Genomic DNA, 13,155 nt, shown 5'->3' with positions numbered 1-13,155 from the left:
CAAAATAGCGTCGAAGCTGATGTTCTATAATGCGTGACGTTTCTTTCACTCTCTAGTTGAAGATTTATTAAAGGGAGCAAACGCGTTTTGTGTATTGCGACCGCAGCAACAGTGTCACCTTGTGGTAAAGACTACATTTACACTCATATTTACATTTACATGTAAAGTGTTTGAACTGAGTTTTCAGAATCAGAATGAGAATCAGAACGAGCTTTATTGCCAAGTATGTTCACACATACAACGAATTTGTCTTGGTGACAGAAACTTCCACAGCACAGACAGAATGACAGTGACAAGACACAGATGAGAAGATAGAATATGTGAATAAAGGATAAAAAAATATATAAAATATACAGTATCCAATATTATATACAAAAGTAGTCACTAGTTACAAATGCAAGGAAGTGTGAGTAAGACATATGACGTGATAAATAGATATAATTCTAAATATAAACAGTGTTGTGTATTGTACTGGTTTACTCTCTGGGGGGGGGGGGGGGGATTTAGCTCTTCATGAAGTAGATGGCCTGAGGAAAGAAACTTTTCTTATGCCTGGCTGTCCTGGTGCTCAGTGCTCTGTAGCGCAGGCCAGATGGCAAAGGTTCGAAGAGGAAGTGGCCTGGATGTGAGGGGTCTAGAATGATTTTGCTAGCCCTTTTACTGACTCTGGACGAGTGCAATTCTTGGAGAGCTGGGGGGGATGTGCCGATGATTCTTCCAGCAGTCCGAACTATCTGCTGTAATCTTCTGATATCTAATTTCGTAGCTGGGCCGAACCAGACAGTTATAGAGGTGCAGAGGACCGACTCAATGACTGCAGAGTAGAATTGCATCAGTAGCTCCTGTGGCAGGTTGAACTTCACCATCCCGGATGAGGCCAATGAGTGTGGTGTCGTCTGCGAACTTCAGGAGTTTGAGAGAGGGGTCTTTAGCGGTGCAGTTGTTGGTGTACAGGGGGAAGAGCAGTGGGGAGAGACCCCCAAATTTGTGTCTGTGCCATCTTCTCTACACTGGATCATGCTCTTCCGTGATGTTCTTGGTGTACTGCTCCTGTTCCTCTTCTGCTTGTGCGGCTCTTTTATGGAAAATGAACCGCAACCTGCTCGTCTGCTGCTCAATGAGATGCCGTTTTCGCACAGCAACAAACACAGCGATCAGCACAACAAGGGTTGCAACGGTTCCTGCCAGTGCTGCTTTATGGTGTCCTGTGTTTTCAGCAGGGGGTATCGGGTCCTGTTCCCGTTTTCCAATTACTCCATTATCTACAAAGAGAAGAAATTAATGCTGGTCTCAGTCCGTTACCTGTTTTTGTACATTTTGGTAGTGCAACATTTTTTAATGTTTAAATGTATCTTTACAGATTCTGGCGCAGAATATTTTTAATGCCAATAAACAGGTTTGTTAGTCAATACTGAACAACTTGAATCAGGTGAAAAAGCAGTCTTTGTTTTACCTGCTGACGGTGGTGGTGGTGGTGTTGGATTCGGGAGTTCCACGGTTTCTGGCAGGTGAAATAAAAGGTTTTTTTAGCGTTACATGAATAATATCATTATATCACGATATAATTAAGTATGTAACATCCAAATAATTTTCTTTTTTTGTCTCATATTTACCTGGAATGTCCAAATAAACTGATCCTTTCCATACACCACAATCAGTGATTACACTACAGCTGTACCTTCCCTTGTCCTGACTTTTAACGTTGTTTATCTGCAGAGAAGTGGCCCAGGAATCGGCATGCCATGGCTCCTCCTTTAATTCAAAGCGCTCTGGTTCCTTGCTCTCAATTCCGTTTTCTGACAGTGTAACAAGTGGCACTGAATCCCTTTTCCACATGAGGTGAGCAATGGTGACTTGCTCTTCACAGTTTCCAGCTGCTACACATGTCAGCACAGCGCTTCTGTCGCGACTCTCGGCACTGCACTTCATGTCGACTACTAAGGAACAGAATTAAAATCACAACATAAATAGGAAACATTTAAGATGTTGTGTTGAGTGCAGGTAACAGCCTAAGGACTTTGCCAAGACGTGTGGGTTCAGCGGGGCATAGTGGAGCATTGGGTTTGGCCGGGTCCTGCCGTCTGGGGTTTGAGTTCTGCTTGGGGTGTCTTGTAATGGACTGGCGTCCCGTCCTGGGTGTTTCCCCCCCCCCAGCCCTATGCCCTGTGTTGCTGGGTTAGGCTCCGATTCGCCGCGATCCCGCTCGGGACAAGCGGCTGTGTGTGTGTGTGTGTGTGTGTGTGTGTGTGTGTGTGTATCTAGGAGAAAACACTGACTTTATTTTTGGAATCAGACTTTTTCTGGGAAAAGAATAATCAAATAAAAATACCGGCCAAGACTTCTGATACGTGACTCAGTAGAATCAAAAAATGAGAGTATCCGCGCATATTCTCTTCAGTGGATGCGTCAGCTCCTATACTGGATTAGGAAAGAAATACAAAAAACGCAACAGCTTCATCAAACTCTTCATTTTCAATCATGGACAAAGTCTCAGTTTTAAGAATTTACACTGTTTCTCCACCAGACACAGACGAGTGAGTTCCGGTTTTTGAACGCTACCGGATTTAGACTGAGAAAAAAAAACCGCGGTCAGAAACTTACCCTGTAGAGACTTTCACTCCTCTCAACTTCAGTTATCCACAGAATATAATGGGAGAAACAGAAAATGTCCTTTTGAAACGGTGAGAATAAAATATCCTCGAAGCGTACGTTGTGTAACGTCTGACTTTTCTTTCACTTTCTGCTTGTCAACGAAGGCGTTTTTCGTATTCCGACAGTAGCAACAGTGCCACCTTGTGGTGAGGATGAGCGGTTCCACCTCTGCATTGCAGTCTCCTGCATTGACCAACGGCCCAGTGGCAAGTTTTCAAAAATATTGGCGTTTCTCAGCTTATTTAAGACAACATTTTTTTTGTTTGTTTTGCTGCACGGTCATTGCAAATTGTTTTTGTAGCCAGCTGGCAGATATCAGTAAATTGCACTGTGGTATTTTACACCAAGAACGAATCCTCAAGAGTTTTGTAAAAGAAAGGTTCCTGCCGGCCTGTAGGGTTTAAGTTGACAAAGGATAATTGTTATTGGTTAGTTCCTAAAAGAAGCGGGAACCGTTATTGGGGGCACTATATATAACGGGGGCTTTTTCGCGCGAACGCAGATGAGGTTCCGTGGTGTGAAGTGAGTTTGTGACATGAGCCACTGTTCCTAATAAACTCTTTGTTTGCACACTTCAAGTGTTCCAGTGCTTTGTTTCAGGGAATCCTCCAAAGAACGGTGTACCTTCCTTTTCGGACACCACATGCACCTAAATAGTAGTGTTGGACCACTTTAATTCATCTCACTTCCATTGTTTTACAGTGTACCTTCTGTTCTTGAGTGTTGTGACACTAATAACACCAAAGAGGCAATGATGGAAGTTGAAAGCAGGGAGAACATTGCATACATTTATATGAACTTGCCCCAGAATAGGAGGTTGTGGAAATGTTTTGCGACTACTTTTAAATTAGGTTCAAGTTCAATATAAGTAGAATTTATAAAACAAAATCAAGACTTAATTTTGTAAGATTAGTTACAGTAAAGGTTATGAAGAGTCCCAGTTGTTCATGTGTTTACACTTAGTTATTTATTCAGAAGACACTCATCCCCAGAGCAAAGAACACCTAAAGGTAAACAAAGGTGCATTTGCCCAAGAGATGGAGAAATACAGATAGCGAAGAACTGCTTCAGTTTTCGTGACCCCTGTGTACCTTGAGTAACCCTGGTGTGACACCAGATGACACTACCTAGAGTTTAAGACGTTGTTGCACGAGTAGCTGCATGTCGAGTTAGGACAGAATTGCAGAATTGACTAGTCCTTGGTGCACTTTGTTGCATACTCAACTAACTCTCTGCCCAAATTAAGTTTATCAGTAGGGAGCCCACGCTATTCGTATTTCTATTATTTCATTAATTTGGAGCCAAGTTAAACCACTGAGCGTCACAGCAGAAGTACGGTTAAACGGTGCCGAGGAGCTGTATGAAGAGATGTTCAGGGTGTGCTCGAAGGTCAGGAGAATGGAAACATTCTAAGGTTCAATGAAATCTCATTCCACAGCCTGGAAGCAGAACAGGTGATTTTTTAAATACCTTTTGGTTCAGTCAGTGAATATGGAGAGCCAGTTACGATGGTCACAGTCCCAGTTCGCATGCAGCATAACCTGGATACGTGCAGTGTCTGTCTGTTGTAAAATTCCTGCATAGCACTGCTAGACTAAATAGCACTGACTCGTGGTGAAACTTTCCACAATACTACTTGTCGGGCCTGAATATGAATAAATTATTATTCAAAAGATCCTCAAGTACAAGATAAATACTTATATAACTAAGGTGGCAAGGATAATAGGATGGCATGGTAATGTAGTGTGTAACACTAGAACTTCCCATCTCCTGGGCTGTTGGTTTAAACTTAAGTTTGAATTCGTCTCCATTTGAATGGAGTTTACATGTTCCACTGTCCTCCCACAGTCCAACAACATGTTTCTGAGAAAGCACTTAATCATATGTCTGCATCTATGTCTCTTTCTGCTAATGTAATGCACACATTGTGTTTTCTGTAAGATTTGGAGAAAAGTGTCTGCTAAATGAATAAATGTAAATGTACGATTGCCACTACAGGCAACAGGTTGAAGTTTGAGTGACACCTTCTGCCACTATACCCTTGATCAAGGTACTTACCCTGAATTGGTCCAGTTAAGAAAATTCACCTTACTGTAGAAGGGTTAGCCACGTGCGCACGCAGTCTGACCCTGCTTGTCCCAAGGGGGGGGGGGGGGCACACAAGTCCCACCAGAGAACAGAACCCTACCAAACCCAGTGTGCCACCGCACCCCCTCATGTGTCAGCCACCCACCCACAAAATCTGAACCGCTTGTCCTATACGGGGTCGCAGGGAGCCGGAGCCTAACCCGGCAACACAGCATAAGGCTGGAGTGGGAGGGGACACACCCAGGACGGGATGCCAGTCCATCACAAGGCACTCCCAGTGGGACTTGAACCCCAGACCCACCGGAGAGCAGGACCTGGTCAAACCCAGTTTGCCACCGCACCCCCTCCTGTCAGCTAAATAAATGTAAATGTCCACCTCCCCCAGGGTGTACTCTTAACACCTTTAGCCTCCAGGTAAGGCTTTGGACCGCTATGACAATGCCATGGACAAGTGATTATTGATAATGGACGGATGGTGAAGTTCTCTCGAACTGTACTGATTTTTTTTTTTTTTTTTTTAGATTAACTGCAAAGCTATATTACATACACACACACACACACACACACAATCTGAAGACATTTCAGTCTCAAATACTCTGAACACACCATTTTTGTGAAAACACAGAAACCTCAAAGCCTTTTTGGGGGGAAAAAAAATGTAGATGTTAATCTTCACTTACTAACAGTAACACAAGAAAATAAATTATCACCTGTAATAATGGCACTATTGACCATCAGTATAACAGCCTATTTTCTAATTAAAAAGAGCTATGAAAAGAAGTATGACACTCCCTTATGTCTTTCGCAGCTGAACACAGTAGGACTTAAACAGATACGTTTCTGAAACACTCTAATGAAAACGTACAGGATACATTGTCATTTGGTCAATTAATTTACAGTACAAAAAAACAAAATGATTTTCAGCTTTGAGTTTTAGTTTATGGATGTTTTTATGTTTGAGATAAGATCCTATCAAACAATCGTTTTCATTGGATTATATTCGGTGCATGTAAATTGTTCCAAATGTGTAGTAGATATTTCACTGTCAATACACATGCACTGAACATTAGTTATTGCAGGTTACACTGGCTACAAATGTTGCTCACTCTAGTTGTATTCCTGGTTGTTGGCCAGACAGTATTGACCAGCAGAAGGTGATCACCACAATCGCTGCTTCAAGTGGACGTCAGGTTTTCTGAATAGCAGCACGGCTCTGTATCAGGTGTGGTGCACAGCAAAAATGGCAGCATTAAAAATCAACCAAAAGTGTTCATTTGATCCCAGTGGGAGCCATAGTAATGGTACAAATGCCCTTGAGACTTCATACACCTCCACTGATTTTACTGTGTGCTTCCCTCACCACTGGATGTCGGGAGGCAGTCTGTGTGGCTTCTCTTGGTGGCTGTATTGTGTGTGCAGGGCCTGCAGGGCATGCGGGGAGTCTCCGCCCTCCAACCAGTCCTGATAGAGCTGCTGAATGTCAGAGCTCATCTCTGGCAGCCGGACGGGCAAACTGCTGTACGCCTCCTCCATCTGCTGCACCAAAGCCTTGTCCACTCGGCCAGCTTGATCCTCTGACTGCCCACGTCCATTCAGACAACCTGTCAGTACACAAGCAGCACAAAAAAATTTTTGGCTTTTTTAATTAAAACTATAATTAAAGTATTTTACAAGAAAGATATCTTAAGAATAATTCCTTCGACATAGTGCTCCAGAACAGCACATTGCAGCAACCCATCAATAGTAACAACGCTGCAGGAAGCAGAGAGGACTCAGTGGTCAGATGCAGATATCACCTCCTGGACAGGAAAGCACCTCCACCAGCTGGTATGGCACTCTGCCTTTCCTCATGCGGTGCACCAAGGTCTGGATGTTACGAAAGCCATAGACGGCTGCAAATTGCAGTAGTGTCTCCCCGTCCCGCTCCAGAGAAACCTCCTGGAAGTCACGATTCCTGAAAACAAAGAAAGATGATCAGACAGAGAAGTGGCACAGAACAAGATCTCTCTCACACACACACACACACACACACACACACACACACACACACACACACACACACACACACACACACACACACACACCTTCTGAGCCGCTTGTCCCATACAGGGTCGCGGGGAACCAGAGCCTACCCGGCAGCACAGGGCGTAAGGCCGGAGGGGGAGAGGAAACACCCAGGACGGGACGCCAGTCCATCACAAGGCACCCCAAGCAGGACTCGAACCCCAGATCCACTGGAGAGCAGGACCCGGTCCAACCCACTGTGCCCCCCGAACAAGATCCAGCAATGCAATTCATTTACACAACACACACACACACCTAACCCGGCAACACAGGGCGTAAGGCTGGAGGGGGAGGGGGGGACACACCCAGGACAGGATGCCAGTCCGTCACAAGGCACCCCCAGCGGGACTCGAACCCCAGACTCAGTCAATCCCGCTGCGCCACTGCGCCCCCCCATTTGCACAACACTGCAGGCCTCATTAAGGAAAAACAGCTTTGAAATTGATGTCCAGTGCTACTGTAGTAGACAGTTTAAAACATGGTTCGTTCATGTCATTATTCCTTCTAAACCTACCCACATTACATGCATACTTTCTCACCTGTGTGTCTTGTACACTATCTCCTCTATATCTAAGCCAAACAGCTCTTTGGCAGCATGTTGGAAGATGTGCTCCATGTAGCCTTCGGAACTTCTGCCCTTATGTCTCACCAAGCAGGTCTCGTCAGCTTCCCTAAATCTTGGGGGGGGGGAGAAAAAAAACACTAGGAAATCACATTGATAAATCAGTGAAATATAGACAGCAGTGTTCTTAAATATGTTTACACTAATCTTCAGGTCACTGGAAATCCCTTTCAGTATTACAGAGGAATGCAAAAACTCACATATGATCTAATGGGACAGACTCCAGGTCTTCAACTATCACTCCTCTCTGTTCCATCATGCAGAGAACTTCACCTGAAAACACACACAGACACACACACTTTTTCCACATACATTACTCCCTACTTATAACCATGTCTCAATATAAAACGCTACCCCAGCCGGTATATCAAATTTTTATAATTATAAAAGGCCTTTTCGAAGCGAATGCTATATCAAAATACAACCTAGCTGATGTGATTCCAGGCCATAAATTGGGAGCTAAAGAACACGAGACTGAAAGTGACAGCACACCCTTAAATTCAAATGAAATAAATGAAATACAACCTCAAAAATGCAGAACTGATTTCTGTAAAACATTGAAATTTGGAATGGCTACAGCAATGTATTTTAACAATACTGTAATTTCTACTGAAATGAGAAGATGCTTTGTTGTCTCCTGCTACTACTGCACATGACTCACTGCTAGGAAAATGGAGATGCAGCATCCTAAGAAGTTAACCCAATACAGTAAATGTTGCTTACAATTAAATCAGTAAAATATGAAAAACTAAAACTTTTCAAAGACCAAAAGATTAGATAAAAAGGGGCAAGAAACATAAAATGTAGCTCATAAAGCATTTCTTAGGATCTGCTCATCCCACACTGTTTCCACCATACAGTATCAGTTCACTGTCTACAAATTGCACTGGATGTGTATATTTCCTCTATTTATTCATCCCAGGTATATTTAACCTTTAACAAAACAATGAAAAGTGCCCCAGAGCAATAATGTTTTCCAATTTTTCTTACGGAAAAATATCCCCACTACATGGTGTTCTGTATATGCAACATTTAAATAATATTAGTGTCATCTAGCAGAGACCCTTGTAGTATTTGTCAAAAGACAGACAAGGAGCCGGTCAGACCTGATGTGAGCACACAGTCCACATCGCAAGTCTCCAAAAGGCTGCTGCAGAACTCCTCCCTGATGGCCTCCAGCTTCTTGTCGAAGCAGGGAGCCACCACCACATGGTACACCTTGTCTGGGCTCAGTTTCTGAAAGGGGCACAGTGCAAGGTTGCTGAATTTAAAACAATGAATTACATCATGTGCTCATTGCAGGAACTCGCCACAGACGAAAGCTCTAAAATATAACTCGAAACCTAAACTGATAAAGAGGATCTACTGAAACTTTCAAACTATTCATATCCAAAGTTAACCATCAAGTGAACACTTTCATATTTCTCCTAGAAGTGTTCAACTGTAATGTTACTATGCTCTCCAAGCCATAATGAAGACAATCTAACACAAAAATGAACAACTAAAACAATAACAAAACTGTTTGTGGTGTTCAAAGTTGGGAGTGGCCCTACTCTGACACCCTCGAGCAAAGTACTGGTATACACTGACTCCTTGGGTTGTCAAAGGTCACGTTACGAAATTTCAAAGAGAAAGAATTTCAGCTTTATTGTGAATTTCCTTCACTATATATTTCGATCTATTTTCCAGACTTCTGGTCCCAAATGCATTAAGTTGAGGTACAAGTGCACAGATAGTGCCTCCAAGACTTTTAGAGAACCTTTCCTGTAAATAATTCGAATAGTCTATTTTATAAAGCTTTCAACAACTGTGACTTGTTAGTGAAAGTGACATTAAATTTACAAAAGAAATGACTCAGACAAACTTTCAGTCCAGCTTGTGTTTGTAAACTGATGGCCCAGCGTATTAAGCATAATGTAACACCGCAAAACTGTAAAAGCAAGTCATAAAGACGTCAAGTTATGAAGACAGACTTAGGTCATACTAAAAAAAACAAAAGAAACTCAACCTGTTGTTGGGTGAAAAAGTCCTTCACCAGAGAGCCCATGATCTGCTGAGGGGACTTGGCTCTGCAGATGTGTGGCGTGACCAGACTTCCCAGGACCCGTTCTGCATAGCGAATCCATCCTATGCCAACATTATGCAGTAATAGCTGGGCTAATGCAAAATTCCTTTTAGCACAGTTTCCCTAAAGTAAACGCAAGGCTTTCCTACAGGCCTCTGAAAAGAAGAGGGTCCATTAAATACTGGTGCCACAGACATCCAGCAGTATTGCAGCACTATCTCCATCTGGGATGGGTGTGAAGACACCATACCAACCATATCTCTTCTCCCCAGGAACCCACTACTATCTCACGTTATACCTACTAACTGCAAACACATTCCTGTTTCAGCAGTAATCCTAAACGTTACCATGAATGACAATATTCTTCCGTTATTCTTCTACACAAACATCAAATTCCGAAGTTGTAATTGACATTTTTACCCTAACACTGCCGTTTTAAAAGAGCATGCAAATGCCACATAGCAAATGTAACAAAATTCCATACACTCAGTGCAGCAACAACAAAGTCAGTTTTGAAGTGCATTTACATTGTGCCTCTGGTTAGTCATGAAAAAGTTCAGTTCGAAAATAATAGGTCAGGAACCATTTTGTCAGAAATCAGCCAGAGAATCGAGCAAAATGTTTAATTTCCTGACTGATTATACATCTAGGTAATAATCCGCTGCGGGTTTTAGCTGACGTATTCTTGCTCCTTTGCTGCAGAAATGCAATGGTTTACCTGGACACGAGGAGGTAAACATGGGGAGAGCGTGACTGTCATGGTGTCTGCGTTTGTGCCTCTGTACAAACTCCTTCTGGCTCTCCAGGATGCTAAAGCCAGCTGCTACTGTGGTGTCGAAAACATGGTGCACACCTGGGGAGGAGTGACACTCAATCTCCATTAAGGTATATATATATATATATATATATATATATATATATATATAAAAAGGAAATACTGAAACATGCACATAAGATGTCACAAATCTCAGTTTCCAATCTCAAAGCGTACTTGAACTTCTCACTTCAACCATTCCACCCCAGTCCCGGTTCCTTCTGACATTTTACACTTACCTATGCTTTTCAAGAAGCCACAGACTTTCTGCGCAGCTTGAGGAATGTCTAAGTGAAATTTCACAGCAAAGAAGGGAAGTGACTGGGGGCTCACAGACACCACAACCACTTTATGTTTTGAAGCATCACACCTCTGAAAAAACAAATGATTAAAAGAAAACTGTTACAGGCAAATAAAAACACCTAAGTGGTCATCATTATTATTATTATTATTATTATTATTATTATTATTAATGAAAAATACAGCCACTGTAGGCCTTTCATTACATTTGATTAGCAGCTTTTTCAGCTGATATGAAATGAAAGACTGAAGAAAGGTACAAGACACGCTGTTTGTTGCGATACCTTGTTGAGGTTGAGAACCCTGTTGATCTCCTGCAGGTTCTGCTGGGAGATTCGTTGGCTCTCCTCATCGGATACACAACGGTCACAGGACAAGCATGCACTGAGCAATACTGGCTGTGCGTCCTGGCGTTTGCCCAACTAAGGACAAAGAGAGGGAAAGAGAAACTATGAGGCAAAAAAAAAATAAAAAACAAAAAATAATAATAAAAAAAAAACACCAGTAAGGACACACTTTTATTCAAATTACACACACTATGACAGTCAGATACAAGTATGCTATATAAACTGGTTACAGCAAACCCAACAACACATATCTATGAAAAATAAAGTGTTACAACCAAAATATGAATACCACCTCATACCTCTCCATTCACCACTGTTTTCTCCTGTGTATCTGGGTTGTCGCTGCTCTGCTTCTTGCTGCACTGCTATCAATATTTTCAAGACTGATTAGCAAAAATGTCTATAGTAACATGCAAATATGCAGAGTAGCAGACACATAACTAAATTAAGATGCAGCCTATATCATCAAGGAGAAAGGCATATCAACACAAAACAGCTCATGGATGATAAATTTTATGAAATGCAGGGCTTTGCATCTACAATCAGTAGAAAGCCTAATAAATAACTAAGTATCTTACCTGTTTAGTGCAGTTTTCACACTTTTCTTTGCGCTTTTCAATTGTAATTTCTGACATTTTCTTTACATCACCTGGTAAGAAATAGATATGCACAAAGAGATAAATTGTTTTGGATTCACAGAGCAGCCAATCAACAGAACTCAAGTTTAGCACAGTATGTAATGTAGGAAAGTTCAACATGTACTACAACTCGTCTTCATCGTTTCAACCCCGCCTTCGCTTCAAATAGCCAATCAGAATTAGCATGACCACAAATTCATAGCCAATAAAGTAGCACTATGTAAATATGAAATGTGTCTCAAGCAACTATTGGACGAAAGGCACTTCAGTCAAAAATGTTCATTACGCAACTAAAATATTTTCAATCTTAAATCTGACTCCAGTCCGGTCCCATCTCCCACATACAAGAAGAAAGCCTTCCAGTGAGTCTAAATGTAAATTATATTTTTCTGAGATTTGGAAAAGAGCATAATTACTGGTTACAAGGAATATAACGAGTGAGAGGGATTACCCATCATCATCTCTGAAGGAATATAACAAACACAGCAGCAACAGTTTTTATCACTGAGAACTACATACTAGCTGGTAAACCTGTAATTATCGTTTCCAGCACCGTTGAAATTGAAATACCACCCACAGAACACATAATGACACTAAGCCAGTATATTTTAGGATTATAAAAAGAAAGGCGATTCGCATCTCGGCGACAATGTCAATCAATGTGTCTCCTATGACCCGTCTGACTCTGACTCCGCACGACATCGAATAATTATTTAAAAAAAAAAAAAAAAAACATGAATAGCATGATGATCACTTACCAGTTGTTTTTTTTTTAAGTAAAGGCGTGGTTATCACTAGTAGAATTGCACTGACTACCGCGATCTGAAACAGTCACAGTGTTAGCCACTCATGCTATCATCATTATCACACACCCACCTAAATCGGACTCACGACTAGTAGTAGCACTCAGTCGAAATCATTTTCAAGTTTGAGGAACGTAATTCCCCAGACTTATAACGTATATAGGCGCTAGATCAATATTCCGCAAGAAACTCCGCAGTGCAGCACCCAAGGACAAAAACAAGTCTCCGATTGCAGTGGCTGTTGATAGGGGACTCTCCGGCGTCCGGCTCCATTGTACTTCCCGTCAAAGTGCGCATGAGCGAACACAACGCTCCACCTTCGAACCAGAGAGAGTAGCGCACGAGTCACGATCCTAATCTTTCTTTTCTTTGTCACTGAACAACCTTATGACGTCTTAGTCTGACAAAAACGGTTAAACAGCTCAAGATAACAAGTAAAATAAGCAGGGTTTATTAATTATTTGAAAAAACAATTGCACAATACGATGTGCAGCACTTATGTCAAGTGATGTGGGAAGAAGCTGATAAAGCATTCTTCTACACGTTTACAGGCGTGCCGTCCCGCTACAGAGGCGGAAAAATAGATAATAATTGACATAGCCAATAAGAATTTACGCATATACGGAAGGCAGCATAGTTAATAACTGCCATCAGCCAATAAGAATTGACGCATATGCGGCAAGCAGAATCGTTAATAATTGTCATCAGCCAATAAGAACGTTCAACGATTATTATTAGCCAATAAGGATTGACGTTTGTGAG

The 13,155-nt window shown here is 42.0% G+C and overlaps 2 protein-coding genes across 5 annotated transcripts; both read right to left on the bottom strand.

Annotated features, from left to right (window-relative positions):
- Positions 1-910: 910 nt before the first annotated feature.
- Positions 911-2,774, bottom strand: LOC108939953 (uncharacterized). The gene is made up of 5 exons (XM_018761654.2): positions 2,602-2,774; positions 2,330-2,418; positions 1,614-1,937; positions 1,454-1,501; positions 911-1,262 (listed from the first exon to the last, which is right to left on the bottom strand). The coding sequence occupies exons 2-5, from the start codon at positions 2,385-2,387 to the stop codon at positions 1,006-1,008; spliced, it is 687 nt and encodes a 228-aa protein (XP_018617170.2). The 5' UTR covers positions 2,388-2,418; positions 2,602-2,774; the 3' UTR covers positions 911-1,005.
- A 2,500-nt stretch (positions 2,775-5,274) lies between these two features.
- narf (nuclear prelamin A recognition factor) lies at positions 5,275-12,951 on the bottom strand. Of its 4 annotated transcripts, none has more exons than XM_018762031.2 (12): positions 12,349-12,951; positions 11,531-11,601; positions 11,252-11,314; positions 10,890-11,027; positions 10,545-10,677; positions 10,210-10,344; positions 9,435-9,553; positions 8,533-8,662; positions 7,627-7,699; positions 7,344-7,481; positions 6,537-6,694; positions 5,275-6,341 (listed from the first exon to the last, which is right to left on the bottom strand). In XM_018762031.2, exons 2-12 carry the CDS (start codon positions 11,585-11,587, stop codon positions 6,097-6,099), a joined length of 1,389 nt encoding a protein of 462 aa, XP_018617547.2. In that variant the 5' UTR covers positions 11,588-11,601; positions 12,349-12,951; the 3' UTR covers positions 5,275-6,096. The 4 variants fall into 4 exon arrangements, with proteins under 4 accessions (XP_018617547.2, XP_018617548.2, XP_018617546.2 ...); XM_018762032.2 differs by having other exon boundaries at positions 12,467-12,951; XM_018762030.2 differs by lacking the exon at positions 12,349-12,951 and having other exon boundaries at positions 11,252-11,317; positions 11,531-11,674.
- Positions 12,952-13,155: the final 204 nt, after the last annotated feature.

Source organism: Scleropages formosus, chromosome 20, assembly GCF_900964775.1.
Source record: "Scleropages formosus chromosome 20, fSclFor1.1, whole genome shotgun sequence".
Lineage (NCBI taxonomy): Eukaryota > Metazoa > Chordata > Actinopteri > Osteoglossiformes > Osteoglossidae > Scleropages > Scleropages formosus.
The sequence above is the reverse complement of the archived record's forward strand: the minus strand, read 5'-3'. Positions and strand labels throughout refer to the sequence as shown.

What these genes read in the sequence shown, in the direction of transcription:
- LOC108939953 (XM_018761654.2), bottom strand. Translation starts at nt 2,387, where the DNA reads ATGCGCGGATACTCTCATTTTTTGATTCTACTGAGTCACGTATCAGAA. An exon ending in CGTATCAGAAGTCTTGGCCG is followed by an intron (nt 1,938 to 2,329) that starts GTATTTTTATTT and finishes TCTGTTCCTTAG; the next exon opens with TAGTCGACATGAAGTGCAGT. An exon ending in AGTTTATTTGGACATTCCAG is followed by an intron (nt 1,502 to 1,613) that starts GTAAATATGAGA and finishes TTCACCTGCCAG; the next exon opens with AAACCGTGGAACTCCCGAAT.
- narf (XM_018762030.2), bottom strand. Translation starts at nt 11,587, where the DNA reads ATGTCAGAAATTACAATTGAAAAGCGCAAAGAAAAGTGTGAAAACTGC. An exon ending in GTGAAAACTGCACTAAACAG is followed by an intron (nt 11,318 to 11,530) that starts GTAAGATACTTA and finishes AAATATTGATAG; the next exon opens with CAGTGCAGCAAGAAGCAGAG. An exon ending in GTTTACCTCCTCGTGTCCAG is followed by an intron (nt 9,554 to 10,209) that starts GTAAACCATTGC and finishes ATGTTGGCATAG; the next exon opens with GATGGATTCGCTATGCAGAA.